Genomic DNA, 26,844 nt, shown 5'->3' with positions numbered 1-26,844 from the left:
GTGCACTACACTTATTTGTATGAATGGCACCCTATACAGGTCTTATCTGTGTGCATTTATAATACTGGGAAACCATTCCCTCCATGAATATTTGTGTGAGTGGTTGTTTTATCACCTGTGCTTCCGCCACCTTTATCATAGAGATGCAGAGCATTTAACCCCATAGCGACGGCCTAACGTCTTAAGACGTCGGAAAAACAGGGTACTTATTCTGTTCCGATGTCTTGAGACGTCAGGCCGGAAAAAGCTTGTAGCGCCCCCCAGTGACGAAAAATCTCGGGGATTTCAGCTACCGGAGGTAGCTGAGACCCCCAAGATTATGAATTGGGGGTTTTTTTTTTGGACCCCGATAATGTGATCACCGGTATACACCGTATACCGACGTACACATGAAAAAAAAAAAAAATGGCAAATAAAAGTGATTTCTTTCTCATCAGACATGATCAAACATGTCAGATGAGAAAGAAATATAATCCTTTAGTGCCCCCAAAGCCCCCGGTACCGGAGAAATCAAACCCCCCCCCCCTCCCCCCCCCGGACATCCAAAATGGCGCCGACGCGCGCCGAAAACTGCCGCCACCGCCGGCTCTGCATTCATTTCCGTCCGATCTGAAATGATCAAACATTTCAGATCGGAGGGAAATGTCCTCCCCCTGACCTCTCCTCCGGTGCACCGGAGATCTCTGGTCCCCGGAGCCCCCTCCGGTTCTCCAGAGCCGCCCCCCCCCCCTCCGGAGCATGCAGGATGTCGGCGTGCAGCGCACAGCGCGCGGCCGCATTCATCCTGCTCTTTCTGCCGCATGTGACACGTCACATGCGGCAGAAAGGTGTCCCGAGGTCCCGCCGTCACCCCCCGTCACTTTTAAAAAAAAAAACGCCTGGGGAGCCCTCCAAATTGATCACCAGCCAAGGTGAAGCTGTCAGCTGTGGTTTGCAGGCTACAGCTGTCTGCTTTACCCTAGCTGGCTATCAAAAATAGGGGGGACCCCACGTCATTTATTTTAATTATTAATTTTTTGGGGGGCTAAATACAAGGCTAGGGACCCTTTAGTGCCACATGAAAGGCACTAAAGGGCGCCAGCTTAGAATATGCAGGGGGGTGAGATGTTACATATGTTTGACATCTATCCATTCATCTATTGTAGCATTTTAGGCTGTGTGCCCACAATCAGGGTTTGCAGCGTTTTGGGCGCAGAGTGGTTTTCCCTGCATCCATAGCGCTGCATTGTGCAGTAGAAGCACAGTGGAAGGATTTTTAGAAATCCTATGCCCACTGTGCTTCTTTTCTCCGCAGCATAAACCGACCTGTGGTGCAGCTTCCCGAGCCTCCGCATGTCAATTTATAATGCGGAGACAAGAGTGTTGTCTGCAGGTAGCATAGAGCTCCACAGCAGCCTGAACCCAAATCGTGGGCACGGGCAGCTGCGTTCTCCCGTGGACAACACTCACATCTCTGCAGGAAGGCTGACACTGTGTACTAGACGCCGTGTTGCTAGATCATGGACACATAGCCTAAAAGTGAGAAATTTGTTGCTACAGCAACATTTTTGTGAAGTACCTGTGGATTCAAAATGCTTACTATACTCCTGAATAAAATCCAGTTTCCAAAATGGGGTCACTTGTGGGGGGTTTCTGCTGTATAGGTACCCAAGGGGCCCTGCTAATGTGACATGGTGCCCGCAATTTATTTCAACTTTTCCAGAATTCAAATGGTGATCCTTCCATTCCAAGCCCTCCCATTTATCCAAACAGAGGTTTTTGGCCACATGTGGGGTATCCCTGTGCTCATAAGACATTGGATAACAAACTGTGGGGTCCACGGTTTGTTGTTGCCTCTTGAAAAAGTAAGAAATATGATGCTAAAGCAACATTTTTGTGAAAAAAAAATGAAAATTTTCAATATGGCAACCTAAGCTTATCAAATTCTGTGAAGTACTCTTGGATTCAAACTGCTCAATATACACCTAGATAAAAGCCTTGAGGGGTCTATTTTCCAGAATGGGGTCACTTGTGGGGGACCTCCACTGTTTAGGCACCTTAGGGGCTTTCCAAATGTAACATAGCGTCCGCTAATGATTCCAGCCAATTGTGCAGTCAAATGGCGCTCCTTCCCTTCCGAGCCCTGCTGTGCACCCAAACAGTTGATTTTCATCACACATAAGGTATCAGCATACTCAGGAGAAATTGCACAATAAATCTTATGCTGAATTTTTTCCTTTTACACTTGTAAAAAAAAAAGCTACCTGGTTGAAGTAACAATTTTGTGGTAAAAATGTATTTTTTTTTATTTTCACAGCTCAACATTATAAGCTTCTGTGAAGCACCTGAGGGTTCAGGGTACTCATCAAACATCTAGATAAATTCCTTCAGGGGTCTATTTTCCAAAATGTGGCCACATGTTTAGGAGCTTCACTGTATAGGCACCTCAGGGGCTCTCCAAATGCAACATGGTGTCCGCTATTGATTCCAGACAATTTTGCAGTCAAATGGCGCTCCTTCCCTTCCGAGCCCAGTCATGCGCCCAAACAGTTGATTTCCACCACATATAAGGTATCGCCAAACTCAGGAGAAATTGCACAATAAATTTCATGCTGATTTTTTTTCCTGTTACCCTTGTGAAAAAAAAAGCTACCTGGTTGAAATAACAATTTTGTGGTAAAATTTTATTTTTTTTATTTTCATGGCTCAACGTTATAAAATTCTGTGACGCATCTGGGGGTTCAGGGTACTCACCAAACATCTAAATTCCTTGAGGGGCCTAGTTTCCAAAATGGGGTCACTTGTGCGGGGTTTCTGCTGTTTAGGTACATTAGGGGACCTCCAAATGCGACATGGTGCCCTCAATCTTTTTCAGCCAAATTTCCTTTCCAAAATTCAAATATTGCTCCTTTCGTTCCAAGCCCTCCCATTTGTCCAAACAAAGGTTTCAGACCACATGTGGGGTACCACCGCGCTCATAAAAAAGTGGTTACCAAACCTTGAGGTCAAATTTTTGGAATTACCTCTTGAAAAAGTGAGAAAATTGATGCTAAAGCAACATTTTTGAGAAAAGTATTAAAATTTTCAATATGACAACGTAACGTTAACAAAATCTGTGAAGTACCTGTGGATCTAAAATGCTCACTATACCCCTAGATAGAAGCCTTGAGCGGTCTAGTTTCCAAAATGGCGTCACTTGTGAGGAGTTTCTGCTGTTTAGGTACCTTAGCGGACCTGTAAATGCAACATGGTGCCCGCAATCTATTTCAGCCAAATTTGCTTTCCAAAATTCAAATATTGCTCCTTCTGTTCCGAGCCCTCCCATTTGTCCAAACAGAGGTTTCTGACCACATGTGGGGTATCGGCGCGCTCATAAGAAAGTGGGGAACAAGTTTTGTGGTCCATTTTGTTGTGTTATTTCTTCTAAAAGTGAATAAATTTGGGTTAGAACAACATTTTTAGGTAAAATTTAATTTTTGCTTTTTTTCATTCCACATTGCTTTTGTTCATGTGAAGCACCTGAAGGGTTAATAAACTTCTTGAATGTGGTTTTGAGTACTTTGGGGGGTGCAGTTTTTAGAATGGTGTCACTTTTGGGTATTTTCTGTCATCTAGGCCTATTGAAGTCACTTCAAATGTGATGTGGTCCCTAAAAAAATGGTTTTGTAAATTTTGATGTAAAAATGAGAAATCGCTGATAAACTTTGAACTCTTCTAACTTCCTAACAAAAAAAAATTTTGTTTCCAAAATTGTGATGTAAAGTAGACATGTGGGAAATGTTATTTATCAACTATTTTGTGTCACAGAAATCTCTGGTTTAACGGTATAAAAATTCAAAAGTTGAAAATTGCTAAATTTTCAAAATTTTTGCCAAAATTAATTTTTTTTTCATAAATAAACGCAAAAAATATTGTCCTAAATTTGGTACTAACATGAAGTCCAATATGTGACGAAAAAACAATCTCAGAATCACCGGGATCCGTTGAAGCGTTCCAGAGTTATAACCTCATGAAGTGACACTGGTCAGAATTGCAAAATTTGGTCTGGTCATTAAGGTGAAAATTAGCTCCGTCACTAAGGGGTTAATATTGTGACACGTTGTTGGTAAATACAGCTGTTTTATTTTCAGTTCTTTGAAAACTTTACTCTGATTTGTGTAAAACCTCATTCAGACACCCATGCAGCACAGACATCTGTACGAGGCTTTAGGCTATGTGCGCACAGTGCGTTTTTCGCGGTGTTTTTGCGCGATTTTCGGGTGCGTTTTTGGCCTCAAAACTGCATGACTTTGCAAAGTCTGAGTTTTCAATTTTGCTGTCCGCACACATCTGTTTTTTTAAGCTGCGTTTTTGAGCTTAAAAAAAAAATGGACATGTCAATTCTTTCCTGCGTTTTCCCCCCATGCAATGCATTGGAAAAACGCAGCCAAAACCGCACCAAATCGCGGTAAAAACGCATGCGTTTTTTTGTTGCGGGTGCGTTTTTGTGCGGTTTTAGCGGCCAAAAACGCACAAACGCAGCGTAAAAAAAACCGCAGTGTGTGAACTTAGCCTTACACTGACATAGAAGAGCTCAGTGTGCAGAGTGCCGTAAAAAGAAAGTAACAGAAAAACCAACATCAACTTACAGTCTGTGTATCTAATCTAATCATGTGTTCTACAATCCGCTGAGACATTTATCTAATCCTATATTCTGAAATAGTTGTCTGAGCCATATATCTAATCCGATCATGTGTGATTGCTGTGCTTTGTATTTACTGCTATCATGTAAGGGGTACTTCTCACATAGCGAGATCGCTAGCGAGATCGCTGCTGAGTCACGGTTTTTGTGACGCAGCAGTGACCTCATTAGCGATCTCGCTGTGTGTGACACTGAGCAGCGACCTGGCCACTGCTGTGAGATCGCTGCTCGTTACACACAGTGCTGGTTCATTTTTTAGTTGTTGCTCTCCTGCTGTGAAGCATACATCGCTGTGTGTGACAGCGAGAGAGCAACAATCTGAACGTGCAGGGAGCCGGCGTCTGGGAGCCTGCGGTAAGCTGTGACAAAGATAAATATCGGGTGACCAAGGGAAGCCCTTTCCTTGGTTACCCGATATTTACCTTAGTTACTAGCGTCCGCTGCGCTCACGCTTCCAGTGCCGGCTCCCTGCTCCTTGCACACGTAGCCAGACTACACATCGGGTAATTAACCCGATGTGTACTCTGGCTAGGAGTGCATGGAGCCAGCGCTAAGTGGTGTGCGCTGGTAACAAGCGCTTGGTTACCCGTTATTTACCTTAGTTACCAAGCGCAGCATCGCTTGCACACGTCGCTGCTGGCTGGGGGCTGGTCGCTGGTGAGATCTGCCTGATTGACAGCTCACCAGCGACCATGTAGCGACGCAGCAGCGATCCTGACCAGGTCAGATCGGTGGTGGGATCGCTGGAGCGACGCTTAAGTGTGACGGTACCCTTAGTGTCACGCAGTCTTCAGCTCTAAACTCACCAGATGTCGTCATGGTGACTTCTGATCCTGTTCACACTGCAGAGTCTGACAGGCTACCTGGTGCTTTTGAGTTGCTCAGTTAGACTCGGGCGTACTAGTGATTGGTCTAGCAGGAGTTAATTCCTGATTGCGTGTGGATTGCTGCTAGAGTCACAGGTTACTGGAGACCTATCACAACCACCTCCGCCCTTTAAAAGATGATGGAACCTGTTCCTCCTTGCCGATTTATTGCTTCATTTGTGAACATTGGTTCTTGTGCTGTGGTGATCTAGTTCTGGCGATCTCCTGTGTATTGTGGAAATATCCTCATTGTTTATTTCCTCCCTGATTCTTTATTTCTTCGTGTGTGTGTGTGTATCCCTGGGGGTATAGACCAGGGTATTCAGGACCTAGGGTTAGGAAGGCGGCCCAGACATCGTCACCATCAGATGTATCTTTTGGAACAGAGACAGCTAGGTCCGCCCTAGCACTAGGGCCAGTATAGGTGTCCCCATTCCAAGTTACCTCGTCATACCCCATAACAGTAGGATATAGTCCATATATCTTATGCTATCATATGAGATACAGTCCGCTGACCTGTATATCCTATCATGTTTGAAATTGACTCCTGAGCTGTCTACTTACTGCGACTTAAGCGCTACAGCCACAATTATATGACTGCTCCACTCAGATCTCTGTAGAGACCAGTGAGCAGGTCAGTGACAACAAAAAAAATTACAAAAAAATTCTATAGTGATATAGCCACTCTACAGTTATAAGCCGTCCATCCATGGAGTCTCTGTTACTTAATCTGTTGGGCCATACCAACCATAACTTCTCAGACACTGTTTAGAGACAGGACTATTTTCCTTCACCATTAATCTTCCTTAAAAAAGAGCCCACAAGTCGTCAGTAGGGTTTAGGTCAGATGAGAAAGCAGCAGAGTCAGTAAATATCATGGTATTCTTGCAAAATACAGACTTGTTCCTTCACCACTGATTTAAGAATATTTCTTATAAAAACTTATAGTGGAGAGTACACAGAGCACAACAGGCGGATTATATAAGTGCGGTTGTTCTGTTCTCGGGCTGATGCTCCTGTGTTTCCTTCAGTCTCTCATGACAACACTACATTATCATTATTACACTGGATTCTTTATGATGTTACATGTTCTCCCCATTCAGGTCTCTACAATATCGAATCCTCTCAGTGGAGATCCTCTATATAAGAGAATTCTCCTGATTGACCCATCAAGGATGGATGTGGACAGGGACAAGATGACGGAGAGGATATTACACCTCACCCTAGAGATCCTCTTCCGGCTTCCTGGAGAGGTGAGAGATTCTGATGACGTCACATTCCATCATTCTTATCTATGGGAATAACAGATGGACAGAACTGGAGAGGTGAGGACTCTGGAAATGTCTGGAGTGAGATTTCTTACGGTGTCTCTCCATAACCAGGATTACACATTAGTGAAGAAGACCTCTAGTGAGCGCTGTCAGGCCCCTGTGTCTGAGGGATGGGCAAGACCCCTGAGCCCAATCACGGGGCCTCCACCTCACCCCCCGATACATGAGGACATCAATGACCAGAAGATCCTAGAACTCACCTACAAGATGATTGAGCTGCTGACTGGAGAGGTGACACTGCTGGGAATGCTGGGACATTATACAGTAACGCTATGAAGGGATCGGGGGTGACGGTATCATTGTATGTGTCAGGTTCCTATAAGGTGTCAGGACGTCACCGTCTATTTCTCCATGGAGGAGTGGGAGTATTTAGAAGGACACAAAGATCTGTACAAGGACGTCATGATGGAGGTTCCCCAGCCCCTCACATCACCAGGTAATAGACAGGACTAAATACACACGGCCTATAATTATCTGTATGTAAGGAATGAATTCAGTCCCTGTATGTGTCTCCTCCAGGTCTATCCAGTAAGAGGACAACACCAGAGAGATGTCCCCGTCCTCTTCTCCCACAGGACTGTAAACAAGAAGCTCCCGATGTTCCTCAGGATCATCAGGTAGATGGAGAGAAGGTGCCATGAAATCTCCTATGATGTGTAGACGGCTGTGAAGGTCTTGTGCTCAGTCTTGTTTTATCCTCCAGTATTATATGTGTTATACTTGTGTAATGAGAGCGGTGGAGATGGCAGGATTAGAGCTGATCATAGATGGGACTTCTTCATCTGTCTGTGACTTTTACAATATTTGTTTCAGGGTGAAGATCTGCCCCATATTAATACTACAGAGACATATGTGAGGGGTGATGAGCGGAGTAAAGAGGAGATTCCTACAGATAACCGCCCAGGTGAGTAGTGACCACTAAATGCAGAGAAGTCACAGATTCTTCTCATTCAGCAGCTGCTACAATGTGGGACTAAGAAGAAGGAACAAAACTTATTATCCTAAAAATAAGGAGTAAGAGGTTTCCCGCACATCCTAGAGACGGGGAATATGGAGTTTATAGTGGAATGAATATCCTTTCTTAGTTATATATGGAATGAACATGGAAACAGTACGATGTATTGCAAATTGAACACATAAATAGATGTTTATACAGTGGGTCTAAAAAGTCTGTGCACCCCTGATAAAATACCAGGTTTTGTCACGTAATAATAATCCTAGTAATCCTACCATTGTGCCAGCAATAGGGGATGTGTGCCAGCACAAGGGGGCTATATTCAATATAAGGGGGCCATATCCAGATTAAGGGGGATAATTTTAGGATGGGGGTGCTATGAGGGACATATATGTACCGCCCTGAGAGGGGCCTGGCTGCTTCTCCACTGCTCGGGCCGAGCCGCTCGAGGTCCGGGCTCGGGTTGTCGGTGGCACGAGCGCCTCTGGACCGGGGGCCACGTCGCTCTAAGGAGAGTCGGGTGGTGGTGGTGTGGGATGAGGCGCGCAGCCGTGGGGGGCCGCGTTGTCGGGTCGTGGTGACGGGATGCACCACCGCTGCGGCTGGAGTGAAGGTGGGCTCGTCCGGGATCGGTGTTGCGGCCGCAGCCTAGATGTTAGCCCCTCCGTGGGTAGGGGCGGTTTGTCCCGGGGCCCGGTGGGGACTGGGCGACGGTGTTGTTGTCTGGGTACACGGTGCCGTGCTGCAGTGCAGTGTCATGCCCGGATGGCACTGGTGTATTCACGATTAATTCACACTCAGAGTCACTGGTAAACCAAAGTTCAGGTATGGTCGGGTCCCGCAGCCGGCTGCTTGTGTCCCTTGTGAGGTTGATGGTGGCCCCTTTCCCTTGCACCTCTTGTGGTTTTCGGCTCCCCTGCCTGGACAGTGGTAGCCTGCTCCCCGGCAGTCAGCCGCTGGAGCCCCCGGTTGCCCGCAGGCGCTGGCTCGTCGGATGTTTGGCCCTTGGCGGTGGCTCTCACCCGGTATTGGTGGGCTTTTGCCTTCTTTCGGGACTTTGGGTGAGGATGAACCCGTGAGGTCCAGCCAGCAATCAGTCAATTTGCCTAAACTCGGTGGCTTCTAAGCTAGGACTGGGTCTGAGTACCCGGTTTCTGGTGCTCCGGTACACGGTTGGTTCCCCGGTTCAGGGCCGGCGGGCTCCAACCCTGGCCCGGTCCCTACGGTTCCGCCGGTTGCTGTACCGGTACTCCTGCAGGCGGCCACCACCGTCTGCCTGCCTGCCTGACGTTTCAAGGGTCCCAGGCTCCTACCCGGGTCCCTGACAGCTCTACAACTCCGCTCCTCTCCCTGTCACTCTACAACTCAACTCCTCTGTTCTGTTTGTATTTCCTGCCTCAGGACAGTAGTCCCCTCGGTGGGCGTGCCTTTCTGCCTGACTCTGCCCACCTGGTGTGCCCTACTGGCCCTGAGGGAGGCATCAGGTCTCCCTTTCGGGTGACGGGTATGTCCTCACGGAATGGGGGTGTGTGAGTAATATGGTAGGTGTTATTACTTGTGACCCCTGGGGTCCAGGGCGTCACATACCCCCTTGGTTTAATGTAGACCGTCCGCGGGCTGCCCGACCAACTCCGGTTTATTTTTATTTTCTTTTAACTGGGAAAACAGGAAACATTTACAATTATAATAACATTTGTACAAACTATGGTTTCTGAAGGTCTTCCCATAACGGGAGGCATTTTGCTTTAACGTTGCATAACTTTATTTAACGTTACGGGTTCATGTCCTTCCGCCCTTCCCACCCAAACAACCTAGCCATGATGCTGCCCCTAAGAAATGGGCAGCACCCCTTTTCCCCAGTCCGGAAACAGGAACATGGCCAGATCACCAAGGCGGGAACGGGTACGGTGCGGCGCACCCGGTAGTTGCTCAAGGGCTCCCCGGAGGATGGTCACCGGTCCCGATGGTGACCGGACCCCAGCCTGCTCTGCTGCGGGTCCTACCTCCAATCTGCCTCTCCGGAGGCTAACGGAACGGGAAGGCATGTTAAAAGGGGCTGACAGGGCAATATTTACAAGCCCAAAAGTTTTTGGGTGGCCGGCAAGTCCACTGCCTTGTCCATGGGCAGTCACTCACGCAACAGGGGTTATCAACGGGGTTTAAACACAAGTCCCAACGGGGACGGGTCCTTTTTATAGCCTACGGGCTACCATCTCACTCCAGCTCTTCCTCCGACGCGGATTAAACCTCCGCCTCAAACATTTCCAACATGCAGCAGGCATGGTGGGAAAGGGCCATCCGGTATCCATTTCCGCCGCTGCGTGGAATATAGGTGGCCGCCAGGGCACTTCCGTCGAGGAGACTCTCATCGGCCTCCTCCGACCCTGAGACCGGCTCTATCAGGACCGGAGTCGTTGCTATCGGCCCCCGCTTGGCTGGGCCTCACTTCCCTCTGGGCCGGGCGGGCTGTCGGGTCCATCTCATTCCCTGCGTCCAGCGGGTTTTCGTCAGCTGCCGTAACCTCCCAGGCCGGCTGCTCCTTCAGCCACCCCGACCTTCGGACCTTCCGGAATCGGCGCTTCGGGCCCCCGCCGCCATGGCAGCAGTGGCGGTTCCCACGGGCGACGGCGGAGTCCGTATAAGGGCCAGGGGTAGACCGGGTCTCTCAGCCGCAGCGGACGGTCCCTGCGGGACATAAAGGCGTGGGTCACTCACCAGCACTTCCAACTCGGCCTCCATCTCGTGCACCCGGGCGATCGCAGCCAGCGCTTCCACCTGTGCGGTCCACCGCTCCATCAAGAGGGCGTATCTGACTCCGGTGGTGCTGACAAATCTCTGCCGTCCTGGCTCTCATCCACGCCGCGGTTCCGGGCGCGGGCTCTGGATCCGCGGGCTGCTCGGATGGGGCGGACATGCTGCTTCTGCACTGACTGGGTCCAGGAACGGAACGGATGCAGGGTCCTGGAGTCCCTGCCTTTTTATCTTCTCGGTTACATCAGGCAGCCTTCTCGCCCGCCTCCCCCTGGTTTTCTCTTCGTACTACTCCTTCGGGGGCGGGGCTTCAGTTTCGCGCCTTCACTGCTCGGGGAAAACGACTCGAGCGGGTAACTTTCGCGCCAAGATGGCGGAACTTCAACTTGTTCGGCAGGACGCCGCTGACGGATACTTCTAAGGCGCACTTCCACAAGTAAGTGGACTGTCCGAATCCTGTTCGTGACGCCAGAAGAGTCGATATGTATCGCCCTGAGAGGGGCCCGGCCGCTTCTTCGCTGCTCGGGCCGAGCCGCTCGAGGTCCGGGCTCGGGTTGTCGGTGGCACGAGCACCTCTGGACTGGGGGCCACGTCGCTCTGTTAAGGGGAGGCAGTGGGGTGGTGGTGGTGTGGGATGAGGCGCGCAGCCGGGGGGGGGGGGCGCGTTGTCGTCCTACAGGTCGTGACGCCACCCACGGGTCGTGGTGACGGGATGCACCACCGCTGTGGCTGGAGTGAAGGTGGGCTCGTCTGGGATCGGTGTTGCGGCCGCAGCCTAGATGTTAGCCCCTCCGTGGGTAGGGTCGGTGTGTCCCGGGGCCTGGTGGGGACTGGGCGACTGTGTTGTTGTCTGGGTGCAGGGTGTCGTGCAGTGTCGTGCCCGGATGGCACTGGTGTACTCACGATTAATTCACACTCTGTCACTGGTAAACCAAAGTTCGGGTATGGTCGGGTCCCGCAGCCGGCTGCTTGTGTCCCTTATGAGGTTGATGGTGGCCCCTTTCCCTTACACCTCTTCTTGTGGTTTTCGGCTCCCCTGCCTGGACAGTGGTAGCCTGCTCCCCGGCGTTCAGCCGCCGGTTGCCCGCAGGCGCTGGCTCGTCGGATGTTTGGCCCTTGGCGGTGGCTCTCACCCGGTATCGGTGGGATTTTGCCTTCTTTCGGGATTTTGGGTGAGGATGAACCCGTGAGGTCCAGCCAGCAATCAGTCAATTTGCCTAAACTCAGTGGCTTCTAAGCTAGGACGGGGTCTGAGTACTCCGGTACACGGTTGACTCCCCGGTTCAGGGCCGGCGGGCTCCAACCCTGACCCCGGTCCCTACAGTTCCGCCGGTTGCTGTACCGGTACTCCTGCAGGCGGCCACCACCGTTTGCCTGCCTGACGTTTCAAGGGTCCCAGGCTCCTACCCGGGTCCCTGACAGCTCTACAACTCCGCTCCTCTCCCTGTCACTCTACAACTCAACTCCTCTGTTCTGTTTGTATTTCCTGCCTCAGGACAGTAGTCTCCTCGGTGGGCGTGCCTTTCCGCTTGACTCCGCCCACCTGGTGAGCCCTACTGGCCCTGAGGGAAGCATCAGGTCTCCCTTTTGGGTGACTGGTGTGCCCTCACAGGGGATGGGGTGTGTGTGTGTGTGTAATGTGGTAGGTGTTATTACCTGTGACCCCTGGGGTCCAGGGCGTCACATATACCCTATATGATTTGTTAGACGGACACTGGCATTATAAGACAGACCCCATTTAACATAAAAAAAAAAATTGTTTCTGTTTTCCTTCACCAAATTTGGGGGTGTGTCTTATAATCAGGTGCATCTTATAAAGCGAAAAATACGGTGTATGTATGTATGTATGTATGTATGTATATGTATGTATGTGTGTATATGTATGTATGTATGTATGTATATATATATATATATACATACATACATACATACATACATACATACATACATACATACATACATACATACATACACCTGGTATTGCTGTAATTGCACCAACGGAAAGAATAAAGCTGTCTTACCACTTATACTGCATTGTGAATGGCATAAAAAAATAGATAAAATAAATTCTTGACCTGCTATTGAGTTGTTTATTCTACCTTGAGAAGATCACAGTAAATGTCGTCGGCTCACATTTATCCTGCGCTGACTGCTTACGTCAGGTTTACGTGTAAATCTTTGAAGTACGTGATTCTGACAAAACCCTGATGTAAGTGTTCAGCATAGAGCACAGGATGAATGTGATCCAAAATGTTCCCAATAAAAGCTTAAACTCATTCCATGCAATAAAACAACAGTCCCCACTCAGGTCCATCATCTCTCAATAGAAATATAGGGGGCTTCCACGTTACTGGTAACACACAGGCTCTGTAAAAGCATCATGGCTTCCCCAAAAAGAAATCCAGCAAAAGCTGTACTCTGAAATCCAGATGCCTCTCTCCCCTTACCCCCACAGTGTGTCTAAACTTCATTTACGGTCACATGTTTCTTATTTATATAGTGGGGTCACTTATGGCATGTTTTGCTGTTCTAGCACCTCAGGGACTTTAACAATGTGAAATGGCACTCCCAAATTATAAACAAGTAAACAATTTGGGGCCAATACAACATTTCAGTGGTAAGAATGTAATTATTCTTTTTCACCACCCATTAGTATAAAATTATATGATGCACATGTGGTGTCAACATGCTTACTACACCCCTAGATGAATTCAGTGAGGGGTGTAGTCTGAAAGTTGGGTTCATGGCACTAGGAGTTTTGCACAAAAACTCACCGATTTTGTCATGATAGCATCAGACGCTGTTCACATTACAGATCCTGACTAGTGATGAGCGAGTATGCTTGTTACTACTCTGTACTCGCACGAGTATCACTGTACTCGGGCTACTCGGCGGGGACCGAGTAATCTCGCGATACTCGTGCTGTACTTGTGGTCTTCATCCCTGCATGTTGGCGCTCTTTTGAGAGCTAGCCCTCATGCAGGGATTGGCTGCCAGACCACTGCAATGCCACAGCCCTGTTAGTTGTGGAATTGCAGTGATTGGCCGGCCCTCACAGCATGACCGTGCCTTTATACCAGCGGGCGCGCTGTGCTCTGCTCACAGCCATCCAGACAGTCAGTGCAGGGAGAGTGTTGCTGCTTCAGGGAAAGGTTTGCGGCCCTTTATAGTTAGTTCCGGAGCAGGGCTGCAAACAGTGTGACCAGAAGTCCTTCTTAGGACTATTATAGTTGTATACAGGCAGGCAGGGTATAGCCAGGTCGGAGTACAGGAGCAGAGTCCTTCTCAGGACTATTGTTGCTGTATACAGGCAGGGTATAGCCAGGTTGGAATACAGGCTAGTGACCAGAAGAGTCCTTGTCAGGACTATTGTAGCAGTATACAGGCAGGCAGGCAGGCAGGGTATATAGCCATTCCTAGTGGTGACCGTATACCAGTCTTCATCATCATATCTGGGGCTGGTGTACACAGTCTAAAACAGTCCAGATAGTGTCAGACTTCTCAGTAATTGTCGCTCCTAAAAACCTGTTAGGTTCTTAGTGCGTCCGTGCTTGCATTTAAAAACCGCACGTGTGTGGCAGTCGGTGTCAGTGTCAGGCTCCATATTGTCCCTGGATAGAGACGTGCATGATGGCCTGTAAACCTGAAGTGCCCATTGTAAGGAAGTGGGTCTATTGTAGTATAGCCCTTAGGCAGGGCAGCCAAAAATTTGGAGGCTCCACATTGTCCCTGGATAGAGATGTGCATGAGGGCCTCAAAACATTGTTCCCATTGCAAAGGAGCGGGTCTCCTGTTGTTGTAATGCCCATTCTGAAAGAATGGGCGAAAAAATTTACCACTGGGGGTATACCTGAAACAACGGCCTAACTATTGTGCATGAGGAGAAGGAGGAGCAGTCCAGCGATTAGCCAAAGTCCAGAAGTGTGTTACTATGGGTGAGTGGAGGTACATGGCAAATTCCCGTTACAAACTTTAAATTCCGCTGTCATTTGCTGGTGGTGTGGTGAAGTCTGGCCCAATCCAACCCTTGTTCATCTTGATCAGAGTCAGCCTGTCAGCATTTTCAGTTGACAGGCGGGTGCGTTTATCTGTAATGATTCCACCTGCGGCACTAAAAACACGCTCTGACAAAACGCTAGCGGCATGGCAGGCCAGGACTTCAAAGGCGTAGAGAGCCAATTCATGCCACGTGTCCAGCTTGGATACCCATTAATTGTAAGGCACAGAGGAATGTCGGAGTACAGTTGTTCGATCTGCAAGGTACTCCTTGAGCATCTGGGCAAACTTAGGATTTCTTGTGGCACTACCCCGCACCTCAGGGGCTGTGGTATGTGAGGGGCTGAGAAAACTGTCCCACATCTTGAAGACTGTTCCCCTTCTTCTGGCGGATTGGACTTGTGCCCCTCTCGGCTGTACGCCTTGGTTGTCCACTGATTCCTGACCTATGCCGCTAGCGTTTTGTGAGGGGAATGCTTTGCCTACTTCCGTGACTATGGCCTTCTGGAACTGCTGCATTTTGCCTGACCTCTCTGCCTCGGGAATAAGAGACATAAAGTTGTCCTTTTAGCGTGGGTCTAACAGTGTTACCAACCAGTAATGATTGTCGGCCAAGATGTTCTTAACGCGAGGGTCACGAGACAGGCAGCTTACCATAAAGTCAGCCATGTGTGCCAGACTCTTAACAGCCATCACTTCAGTATCCTGACCAACATGATGACTGAACATGCTGTCCTCCTCCTCCTCCTCATCATCTACCCTGTCCTCTGGCCAGCCGCGCTGAACCGAGGATATGACTGCATGTCATATCCTCAATTTGGCCGGAGAGTTGCTCCATGTCTTCATCCTCCTCCTCGTCATAGTCCTCCACTGCACGTTGTGATGAGACGAGGCTGGGCTGTGTGTTATCACCCACACCCACTACTGTTTCTTGCTCAAACTCATCGCGCTCCGCCTGCAATGCATCATGGTTGTTTTTTGAGCAGAGACCATTTTAGAAGGCAGAGAAGCGGTATGGTGACGCTAATAATGTCGTCATCGCCGCTCACCATCTTGGTGGTGTCCTCAAAGTTTTGGCGGATGGTACATAGGTCGGACATCCATCTCCACTCCTCAGGTGTTATGTGTGGAGTTTGACCCATTTCCCTACGGCTTAGGTGATGCAGGTACTCAACAACTGCCCTCTTCTGCTCACATATCCTGACCAACATGTGCAGAGTTGAATTCCAACGCGTGGGGACATCACACACCAATCTGTGAGCTGGAAGATGCAAATGGCGCTGAAAGCCGGCAAGGCCGGCTGAAGCAGTAGGTGACTTTCGAAAATGTGCAGACAGGCGGCGAACTTTTACCAGCAGATCAGACAGCTCTGGGTATGACTTTAGAAACCGCTGAACCACGAGGTTGAGCACATGGGCCACGCATGGACCATGTGTCAGCTGGCCTCGCCTCAAAGCCGCCACCAGGTTCTGGCCATTGTCACACAAAACCTTTCCTGGCTTTAGGTTCAGAGGTGTGAGCCAGTGATCTGCATGCTGATTCAGAGCTGTCCACACCTCTTCTGCATTGTGGGGTTTGTCACCTATGCAGATTAGCTTCAGCACAGCCTGTTGCCGCTTCGCCGAGGCAGTGCTGCAGTGCTTCTGTGTCGCCCTGGACAAGCCAGGGGCCACAGAGCACAACACTTACACACCCCACACTCCCTGCAGGCACATCATAGTCAAAACACAAAATCCTTGTTGCCTTCCCCAGGGGCTGTTGTCCACACCAGGGGGTGGAGCCAGGCGGTTGGTCTCCACCCACCAAGGAGTTCACAGTCCTGGAGGAGGGAAAACAGGCAGTGAGAGTTAAGCTAAGGAAGTGGAAGGAGGAAAGTAGAGAGGAGACAAGTGACAGCAAAGAGCCTGAAGTTGGTCTGGGTGTGTGGCCCGGACAGGACAGCAAGGTTGGCAGGATGTGGTGACCGTCTGCAGTGGAGGCCGATTGGAGTCTGCCGTAAGGACCGTGGACGGGTGGTGACCCGGCCGTACCGGACCGGTATACAAAGAGAAGCCAGCACCATTGGCAGGGGCCTTTCGGATCCCGGCAAGGCTTGGTGTCGCCGTGAAGTTGCCAAATCCGTTAGTGAAAGGGACCTCCGGGTTTCCAAACAGCCAAGTCCCGATAGAAGGCAACCGTCCAACCGTGAAGGGGAGACACCACCACCGCCAAGGGCAACCGTCTCCCAGGGCCAGCGCCTGTGAGCAAAAGGGGCTCCTCCGGCCCATATCCAGGTCGGGGAGCGGGTTACCGGTGGGAAACCATCACTACCAACACTGAACTTAGGTGCAGGGAGAGACAGTCATCACTAACCTGCAGGGAGGAACAACCGCAGCCGTCCGAGGGACCCGTCCATCCAGCGACTTGTTTTACCGTGAACTGTGTCATCATCATTGGGCACATCAGCACCGTGAACCGTCCGAGGGACCCGTCCAACCAGCCGTTTGTTTACCGAGAACTGTCGTGTTTACTGGCTGAGTGAGTACCTCCGTGCCGTGCGGCACAGCGCTGCCCCTGCGACCCTGCACCTCATCAGGCCCCGCAACCCGCCTGTCATCCATCTCTACCCCATCACCGGGCCCCGGGACAACCAACCCCCCTACCCACGGAGGGGAGAAATAACAACAAAGCTGCTCCCTGTCACAGGCTCCCGGGATCCCCGTCCCGAGCAGCGGTGGTGTCCACACAATCACCACAACCGTGGGTGGCGTCACGGACAATATCCCCAAAACCCAAATCACCCCTTTTCACTCACGGGTGAGGAGCGCCGCTCGAGTCCCCGGGATCCGGCCATCGCTCGAGCCACCGAGCAGCAGCAGCCGTAGAGCAGCGGCAGCCGGAGCCGAGCAGTGGGAGAGCGCAGCGTCCCCTCCTCCGCCCGCGACACTTCCAGCTTGGGACTGGTGTGGAGGGTAAAGTGGATGAGGATGCGCAGGAAGCGGCTGAGGAGCATGACATTCCGGAGCTGTAGAGTGTGGGTGAAACCCTGACTGAGGTAGGGCCTGCAAAACTTGGTGTGGGAAGGACGTGTTCCGTCCCTCGCTCAGACTGGGTCCCAGCTTCCACAATATTAACCCAGTGTGCCGTCAACGAGATGTAGCGGCCTTGCCCACAAGCACTTGTCCACGTGTCTGTGGTTAGGTGGACTTTGGCTGAAACAGCGTTGTTCAGGGCACGTGTGATGTTTTGTGACACGTGGTTATGCAATGCGGGGACGGCACACTGGGAGAAATAGTGGCAGCTGGGGACCGAGTAACGTGGGACAGCTGCCGCCATCATGTCACGGAATGCTTCTGTCTCCACCAGCCTAAAAGGCAACATTTCCAGTGCAAGCAGTCGCGAAATGTTAGCATTTAGAAGTGTGGCATGTGGGGCGTTGGCAGTGTATTTGCGCCTGCGTTCAAAGGTTTGCTGAATGGATAACTGAACGCTGCGCTGGAACAAGGACGTGCTTGATGATGGTGTTATTTCTGCGTGGGCAACTGCAGGTGCAGGGCCGGAGGAGGCTTGTTCGCGGGCAGCATGGACAGGGGATTGGCTCGCATGCACAACAAGCGAAGACGTAGCAGTGACATCAGCAAGCACTGCTCCTCGACTCTGTTGTACATCCCACAAAGTCGGGTGCTTGGCTGACATGTGCCTGATCATGCTGGTGGTGGTCAGGCTGCTAGTTTTGGTACCCCTGCTGATGCTGGCATGGCAGGTGTTGCAAATGGCCTTTTTAGAATCATCTGGAGCCAACTTAAAAAACTGCCAGACTCGGGAAGACCTAACATTTGTACAGGCACCTTGTGTCGTGTTGTTGTTCCGGGGAACGGTTGCCTGACGTCTGCCTGGGGCCACCACCCTGCTTCTTACTGCCTGTTGGGATGCTACGCCTCCCTCCCCCTGTGCACTGCTGTCCTCGCTCTGCATATCCTCCTGCCAGGTTGGGTCAGTTACTGGATCATCCACCACGTCGTCTTCCTCTTCCGCACCCTGCTCCTCCTCCTGACTTCCTGACAATTGTGTCTCATCATCGTCCACCCCTTGTTGAGACACGTTGCCAACTTCGTGAGAACGTGGCTTCTCAAATATTTGGGCATCTGTACATACAATCTCGTCATGGCCCACTTCAACAGGAGCTGGCGAGAGGCCAGAATGTGTGAATGGAAACGTGAACAGCTCTTCCGAGTGTCCAAGTGTGGGATCAGTAATGTCCGTGGACGTGTACTCGGCCTGGTGGTAGGAAGGAGGATCAGGTTCTGAAATGTGCGGTGCAGTATCACGGCTACTGACACTTGACCGTGTGGAAGACAGAGTGTTTGTGGTGGTGCCAATCTGACTGGAAGCATTATCCGCTATCCAACTAACAACCTGTTGACACTGGTCTTGGTTCAAGAGCGGTGTACTGCTGCGGTCCCCAAGAATTTGGGACAGGACGTGCGAGCGAGTAGATGTGGCCCTTTGTTGTGGCGAAATTAGAGCTTGCACACGACCTCGGTCTCTGCCTGCACCACCATCACGTCCACTTCCTTGTTCGTTGCCAACGCCCTTGCGCATTTTGCAATGCTGTGCTGATGTGTATTCACTAGACTTGTGCGTTATATCCAAGTTTTTGCAAAACGCACACAAGTGCACCTTAACGCTGCCACCAACAGGCACACACGTGCGGTTTTTAAATGCAAGCACGGAGGCACTAAGAACCTAACCGGTCTCTATCCAGGGACAACGTGGAGCCTCCCAATTTTTGGCTGCCCTGCCAAAGGGCTATACTACAATACACCCACTTCCTTACAATGGGCACTTCTGGTTTACAGGCCCTCATGCACGTCTCTATCCAGGGACAACGTGGAGCCTCCCAATTTTTGGCTGCCCTGCCAAAGGGCTATACTACAAAACACCCACTCCCTTACAATGGGCACTTCAGGTTTACAGGCCCTCATGCACGTCTCTATCCAGGGACAACGTGGAGCCTCCCAATTTCTGGCTGCCCTGCCAAAGGGCTATACTACAATACACCCACTTCCTGACAATGGACACTTCTGGTTTACAGGCCCTCATGCACGTCTCTATCCAGGGACAATGTGGAGCCTCCCAATTTCTGGCTGCCCTGCCAAAGGGGCTATACTACAATACACCCACTTCCTGACAATGGACACTTCTGGTTTACAGGCCCTCATGCACGTCTCTATCCAGGAACAATGTGGAGCCTCCCAATTTTTGGCTGCCCTGCCAAAGGGCTATACTACAATAGACCCACTTCCTCAAAATGGGCACATTAGACTCAAGAGGCCTTCATGTACGTCTCTTCTCAGGGTCATCGGAGTGCCACACAATGTTTTACGTAAAATCTTTCATGTATTAATCTCAAAAAGTAACATACACCAGCTCTATCTCACTATTGGGTATGTGCCCTTAACATTTCTGCCATGAAAATTTATTTTGGTGTCATTTTGGAAGGTTTTCTGGTGAGTCCGTAAAAATGGCGTAAAACGCGGACAAAATTGTTCACAGCTGTGACTTTTGAGTGATAAATGCTTCAAGGGGTCTTCCCCATGCTGTTGCCATGTCATTTGAGCACTCTTCTGAGACTTTTGTGACATTTTTAGGGTTTCTACATGCTGCCGGGGGTCATTTCATAAAAATACTCGGGTCTCCCATAGGATAACATTGGGCTCGGTGCTCGGGCCAAGTACACGAGTATCTTGGGATGCTCGGCCCGAGCCTCGAGCACCCGAGCTTTTTAGTACTCGCTCATCACTAATCCTGACCCTTCACCTTATGGTTTCTCTGGTGCTTCTGAGCTACACAGGCAGGTTTCGGCGTCGATCAGCTGTGGCCTCATTCATTATCAAATTAGCAAGAGTTAACCTCTGCTAGCCTGTTGATTACTTTTGGGATCATGTTGTTGGAAGCCTATCGCATTGGCTCCCTTCCTATTTAAGATGGTGGAATCTGTCCTCTCACGCCGACTATAGTTTATTGCTGTGTCAGTCTGTGTGCTGTTGTGTCCCAGTCCTGCTGTTGATTGTGTTTCTTTGTGCTTGGAATTGTTGTGCAGTTCTCCCATTGTCTTGTGGTTTTTCCTTCTTGCTCTTATTTTCTTCCTAAGCTCTTATGTTATACCGCTGTGTGAGCATAAAGTTTTGGTTTCTCCTGCTTGTCTATTACTGTTGGCTTAATCACACCTGCCCCCAGACCTCCCCTGGGGTTGAAGGAATAAGATCAAGGTTGATCAGGAGTATGGCTGGGAAGGCAGCTCAGACATCCTCACCTTCAGAGGGTACTCTGAGATCAGGGATAGCTAGGAGGGTCCCCTAGCCTGAGGGCCAGCCTAGGAGCCCCTGTTCCCTGCTTTCTCTGTAATTGCTGTGACAGGTCACATATAAGTGTTCTGCTGTTCTGGCACCTAGGTACTCTGCAAATATGACAGGGCACCCTTAAACCATTTCAGCAAAATCTACATTTCAATATTTTGCTTTTTCCTTTCTGAGCTTTGCACTGTGCCTCAGAAGTAGCTTTCTAACACACATGGGGTAAACTCAGCAGAAATTGCATATACATTTTTACCATTCTTTTTATCCTATTATCCTTTTTGAAAATGTAAAAATTTGGGGCCAAAGCGACATATTTTTTTGGAAAACATGGGGAATTTTCATTTACTCAGCTCAATATTATACAATTCTGTGAAAAGCCTGAGGGTGAAAAATGCTCAATACACCCCTACATGAATTCCTAAAGAGGAGTAGCTTCCAAAATGGGGTCACTTGTGGGGGTTTCTGCTTTTTTTGCACCTTTTAGGGGCTCTTCACACATGACATGGAATCTGAAATCTATTTTTTCTTTACCACACAATGGTATAAAGTTCTGTAACACATCTGTGATGTCAATATGATCACTGCACCCTTAGAATGATTCATTGAGGGGTGTGTGGGTTTGTTTGTTTTTTTTTAAATGGGTTTACTTATAGAAGTTTTCTGATGTTCTGGCACCTCAGGGACTTTGCCAATGTGATATGGTACCCACAAACCATAACAGCAATATCTGTACTATATTATGTTGCTCCTTCCTTTCTGAGCTTTGGACTGTACCTTTTTAAAAGCAGTTTTTGACCACATATGGGGTATTGGCGTTCCCAGGAGAAAATGCATAACACATTTTATCATTTGTTATCCCCTCTTACCCTTTTGAAAATTAAAACATTTGGGGCCAAAGCAATATTTTTGTGTAAAAACTGGTAATTTTTCATTTACTGAACCCAGTGTTATACAATTCACAAAATTTACCTGAGCGTTAAAAATGCTGAATACACTCCTAAATAATGACTTGTGGGGGTTTCCTCTATTTTGGCATGTCAGGGTCTCTTAGAATGTGACATGGAGTCCACAATCTATTCCTGTCAAAATGGAGCTCCAAAATTCAAATTATGCTCTTTCCCGTCTGAACCCTGCCGTGCACACAAAGTTATTTTCCACAATCTATGTTCTATCTGTGTATACAAGAAGACTTGCACAACAAATGGTCCTGTCCATTTTCTTCTGTTACCCTCACTAAAATTTTAACTTTGGGGCAAAAGCAACATATTTGTGGGGAAAAATGTCTTTTTTTTAATTTTCACAGCTCCATGTAAAAAATTCTGCAAAGCACATTTGGGTTCAAGATGCTCACCACTCTTCTAAATAAATTTCTTCAGGGGTCTAGTTACCAAAATTGGGTCATTTGTGTGAAGTTTATTTTATTTAAGCACATCAGAGCTGTGGTTTAAATGATTAAAACACAGGTTATACATAGTCGTTAAGGTGTTAATGTTGCTGGAAACCTCCTGGACCAATTTTCTTTTTTTCTGTGCATCAATTTTTGTAGGATGTCCGGTTCTAGGTAATATCTCTGCCGTGCCTAATTTGAGCCACTTCTTTAATGACCAGCAATACTGGGTATTCCCATGTACATGGTCCTTTCAGAGCTCCCATGTGCTTTTTCATTTTGCACTAGCAACACAAAAAGCCCTGTATTCATTCACACTGCCCTGTTCTGTCTTGTGTGTTGATTTTAATTATCATTTTCTGTGTAATCCTGTTTATGTTGCGCAAAATAAAAACTTTATATATTCATAATTTTATAGTTTATTTAGCCTTTATTAATGTTTCATAATTGTTAGTCAGTTTTCAAAAAGTAATTTATGGTATGGTGACTTTGGTCAAGGATAATATTGAGTATGCATACTATGGATCAACGTATTCTGTTTTTATTTAATGTAATTTATGATTCTCCACTGAGTGTCCTACTACAAAATAGTGGTGACCAACATTCTGAGACATGAAACTAGGAAAATGCTGCATTAAACACTGATTTGGGAAACTGCTAGAGCCGATCCTGGTAGCCTGATATCATTCTCTAGTGGTCCTTGCTCTGTTGTCTTCAGTTAAAATGTGATCTGTTTTATCACGAATATCTAAGTGAATAATCACATTTTGCAGCATGAGTTGAAATTTTAATGGACAGTTCATATAGTTAAAAAAATCTTTTTCCAAGTTTTATATTAAAAAGTAAGTGTTTTTTTTTTTTTTGGCAGGTGACTGTATTAGGAGCTCAGAGGGACTTCTGACTCCTTCAGACTTTCAAGCATATAATCTTCGTGTGCGACAAAACAAATATGGAGAACATTGCGTTATCCCAGCTATATCCTCGGTGCTTCACAGCAAAGATCTATCTTCTGATTCATCACAGACTATTAAGAAAAATAAAAGTCACGGAAGGAATGTTAGAACTACCAAAGGAAAAAAGACATTTTCATGTTCAGAATGTGAGAAATGTTTTAGACTGAAATCATATCTTGTTAAACATCACAGAACTCACACAGGGGAGAAGCCATTTTCATGTTCAGAATGTGAGAAATGTTTTAGACTGAAATCACATCTTGTTATACATCACAGAACTCACACAGGGGAGAAGCCATTTTCATGTTCAGAATGTGAGAAATGTTTTGCAGAAAAATCCAAACTTGTTAGACATGAGAGAATTCATGTAGGAGTAAAGCCATTTTTATGTTTGGACTGTGGGAAATATTTTAACCAGAAATCTGTTCTTATTACACATCAGAAAATTCACACAGGTGAGAAGCCATTTTCATGTTCAGAATGTGGGAAATGTTTTACAAGGAAATCAACTCTATTTGTACATCAGAGAATTCACACAGGGGAAAAACCATATTCATGTTCAGAGTGTGGGAAATGTTTTGTAGTTAAATCAATTCTTGTACATCATCAGAAAACTCACACAGTGGAGAAGCCATATTCATGTTCAGAATGTGGGAAAACATTTGTGTATAAACCATATTTTTTAAAACATCAAAAAAGTCATGTAGGGAAGAAGCAAAATTAATTTTGAAATTATTGGAAATGCTTTTTCTTTCAAAACAACTCCTGTTAAACATTAAACAGCTCAGTTAGGTGAGAAGTCATTTTTATACCAATAATGTGAGAAATGTTTTATTTGAAAATGAATTCTGTTGATCAGAAATTAATACTTGTTACTTATAAAGGGGGGAAGCCATCTTCATGTTCTGAATTTAAGGAATGTTTTCCTCCACAAAAAAGTAAGATCCAAAAAACTTACAAAATAGCCTTTTTGTTTAACCTGTTTGCGCTGAAGACTATTTTCATTTTCCTGATGAGGATGTCAATTTTATGTGGTAATAACTCTGGAACTCTTCAACATATCCCAGTAATTCTAAGATAGGTTTTTGGGACACATTGTACATAATGTTAGTGGTAAATTTAGGTGGTTGTTATTTGTTTTTACTTATGAAAATATCAAAAAGTGGAAATTTTCAAAACGCTTCATTTTTATGCCCTTAATTCCTTCCTGACAATTGACATAAGTTTGTCATGGTCCTGAAGGTCTTCCCGTAAATTGATGTATGTCATGGGAACCTCCTAGTCCCTCTTTCCCCTTCCCCACCCAACTTCTCCCACTGAGCGCTGATCAGTACTTGATTGCTCAATATTTGTCATGTTTTTTTTCTATTGCTCCACTTGTTTAGTGTTTTGAGCTTGCTGCGTTTGGCCAGACTTTAATAAACAAAAAAAAAGTTCTATTCGGGATCCACAGACCAACGCTTCTCAAAAATGCCCCTGCGTAGCCTGTTTTCAGATATTACCCACACAGCCAAGTTCGGAATAATGGAATAGGACTCTATTTTGTTGTCAGTACTGGGGCCATGATTGAAAGGGGAGTCGGTGAAAGCCAAAGTGAGGAAACTGGAACTGAATGTGGAAGACCCGTCACTCAGTATATGGAGAAGGGTGGACACATGCTCTTCCACCATGTTGTTGAAATGCTGCCTCTGATGATACGGAACGTATCAGATGTTGATGTTGTGGCGTGCCAAGGAACGTCCTGTGGCTTGCAGACATCAAAGGAAGATGGTTCATTTGAGTGCATAGCAGGCACAGATTGATCTCATCCTCTTTGCTGCAGCTCCACCACCTCGTCAGTGTCCAGTATTTAAGGCTCTCCTCATGCGTTGTACCCCACAAAACAAAATCAATGTAGAGCAAAAGCTGTATTATTAGGTCTGTGTGCACAAGTGTCGATTACACCAGTATGCACCAGGCTTTATTAGAGCACGAAAGTTCCTTCACTTACAATGTGTGCTTCATGTCCTTAATCAAGATGTCTGTCCACATCGGTTTACTGGTATTAACAACCCACACATGTATTTGTGTGTGTGTGTGTGTGTATGTATATATGTATACATATATTCAAATTTTGACTAATCTATATATACAGGATGTTGACACATTTCATATACCTGAAGTGACCTCTACCTTTTCAGGGTAGAATTATTACTATATGGTACATATTATTGATTTACTCAGAATGATGCATATTTTTTTATACCACCTGGTTTTTACAATACATTAGCATGTAACGGCTCTTTATTCATCTGCTATTGTGTACTTGTCTGAATTTTAATATGAATAAAAAAAAAATGTGCATTTTGACCACTTTTTCGTATGTTTTTCTTGTCTTTGCTGCCTTGTATACCAGGCTGTAGCACAGTATATTATTAGAGCTGTTTTCACCAGGCAGTATTAGAGCTGATTAAAGAGCTGGTTTTAGAGCAGTATTGCTCCAGGCTAGGTTAGAACTGATTTAAACCAGCTGTTATTAGAGCTATTTGCATCAGGTGGTATTAGAGCAGATTAAACCAGCCAGTATTTGAGCTCTTTGCAGCAGGCTCTATTGGAACTATTTGACGCCCTGGACTAGCCAGGTAATCACAGATAGGCCCTTGCACAACACCTGTCCCCTAATAAGGTAATACCAGCCAACCTTAAAACCCTAGTCACCTCCCTCCAGTGCTTGATGTCCACACCAGGGGGCGGAGCCAGGAGGTTGGCCATGCCCACCGAGGAGTTCAAAGGCCCTGTGGCAGGAAAAACAAAGAGTTGAGTTTTAGGAGTTGAGTTGAGAGGAGTGAAGTCTGACAGGTGTCCTGGGTCGGAGCCCGGGCACCTTTTGGCTAGGAGGCAGACAGTGGCCTCAGCCTACAGGAGCCGGGTAGACGGCTCGGTGGAACAGTAAGGGACCGGGGCAGGGTAGTGGCCCACCGGTACCGAACCGGGGAACCGACCGGAAACCTGAGCACAAAAAGGGGGTACTCAGACCCTGAAACACGGTCCCGAAACTACCGGACCCCGTTAATTAACTGATTGAGGTCTGGACTTTAGGTCCTTTCCCACCCAAGTCCCGACTGAAGACAACAGCCCACCAAGGGGGATAAAAAGCCTCCGCACAGGCAGAGAGATCCCACGGGCCAGCGTCTGCGGACAAACTGGCTCTCCCGACATACATAACGCCAGGGAGCGGGCTCCCGTTGCTGAAGCACCGGCAGCCCAAAGTACAGTACAAGGTGCAGGAGAAAGGCGGAGACCACCAACCCGAGTGGGGGACCAGACGCAGCCGGCTGCGGGCACCGACCACCATCATCTTGGTTTACCAGAGACTCTTGTGCATCTGTCATAGTGAGTACAATCGAGCCCTCGGGCCGCGCACCGACATATCCTACTAATCGGGTCCCGGGGCCATCACCCCTACCCACGGAGGGGTTAACACCTTTGCTGCGCAACACCTCCCCAAGGTGCCTAGTCAACAGCAGTGGTGTCCACATTCACCACGACCCGTGGGTGGCGTCACGAACTTAACTAAAACTACGGCTACGGCCATAACCCTAACCCCCTTCAAAGCGCTCGAGCCACC

General features: G+C 47.9%; 1 protein-coding gene across 1 annotated transcript in view; it reads left to right on the top strand.

The window, feature by feature from the left end:
* Positions 1–25,586, top strand: part of LOC142312322 (uncharacterized) — an 80,354-nt gene extending 54,768 nt beyond the window's left edge. Inside the window, exons 6-11 of the mRNA XM_075351251.1 lie at positions 6,630–6,779; positions 6,909–7,088; positions 7,170–7,293; positions 7,377–7,474; positions 7,671–7,761; positions 23,153–25,586. Of these exons, the coding sequence (XP_075207366.1) occupies positions 6,630–6,779; positions 6,909–7,088; positions 7,170–7,293; positions 7,377–7,474; positions 7,671–7,761; positions 23,153–23,961 (1,452 nt within the window). The 3' untranslated portion in view covers positions 23,962–25,586. The remainder of the gene's footprint in view (positions 1–6,629; positions 6,780–6,908; positions 7,089–7,169; positions 7,294–7,376; positions 7,475–7,670; positions 7,762–23,152) is intronic.
* Positions 25,587–26,844: the final 1,258 nt, after the last annotated feature.

The sequence above is a fragment of the Anomaloglossus baeobatrachus genome, chromosome 5 (assembly GCF_048569485.1).
Source record: "Anomaloglossus baeobatrachus isolate aAnoBae1 chromosome 5, aAnoBae1.hap1, whole genome shotgun sequence".
Classification (NCBI taxonomy): Eukaryota; Metazoa; Chordata; class Amphibia; order Anura; family Aromobatidae; genus Anomaloglossus; species Anomaloglossus baeobatrachus.
The sequence above is the reverse complement of the archived record's forward strand: the minus strand, read 5'-3'. Positions and strand labels throughout refer to the sequence as shown.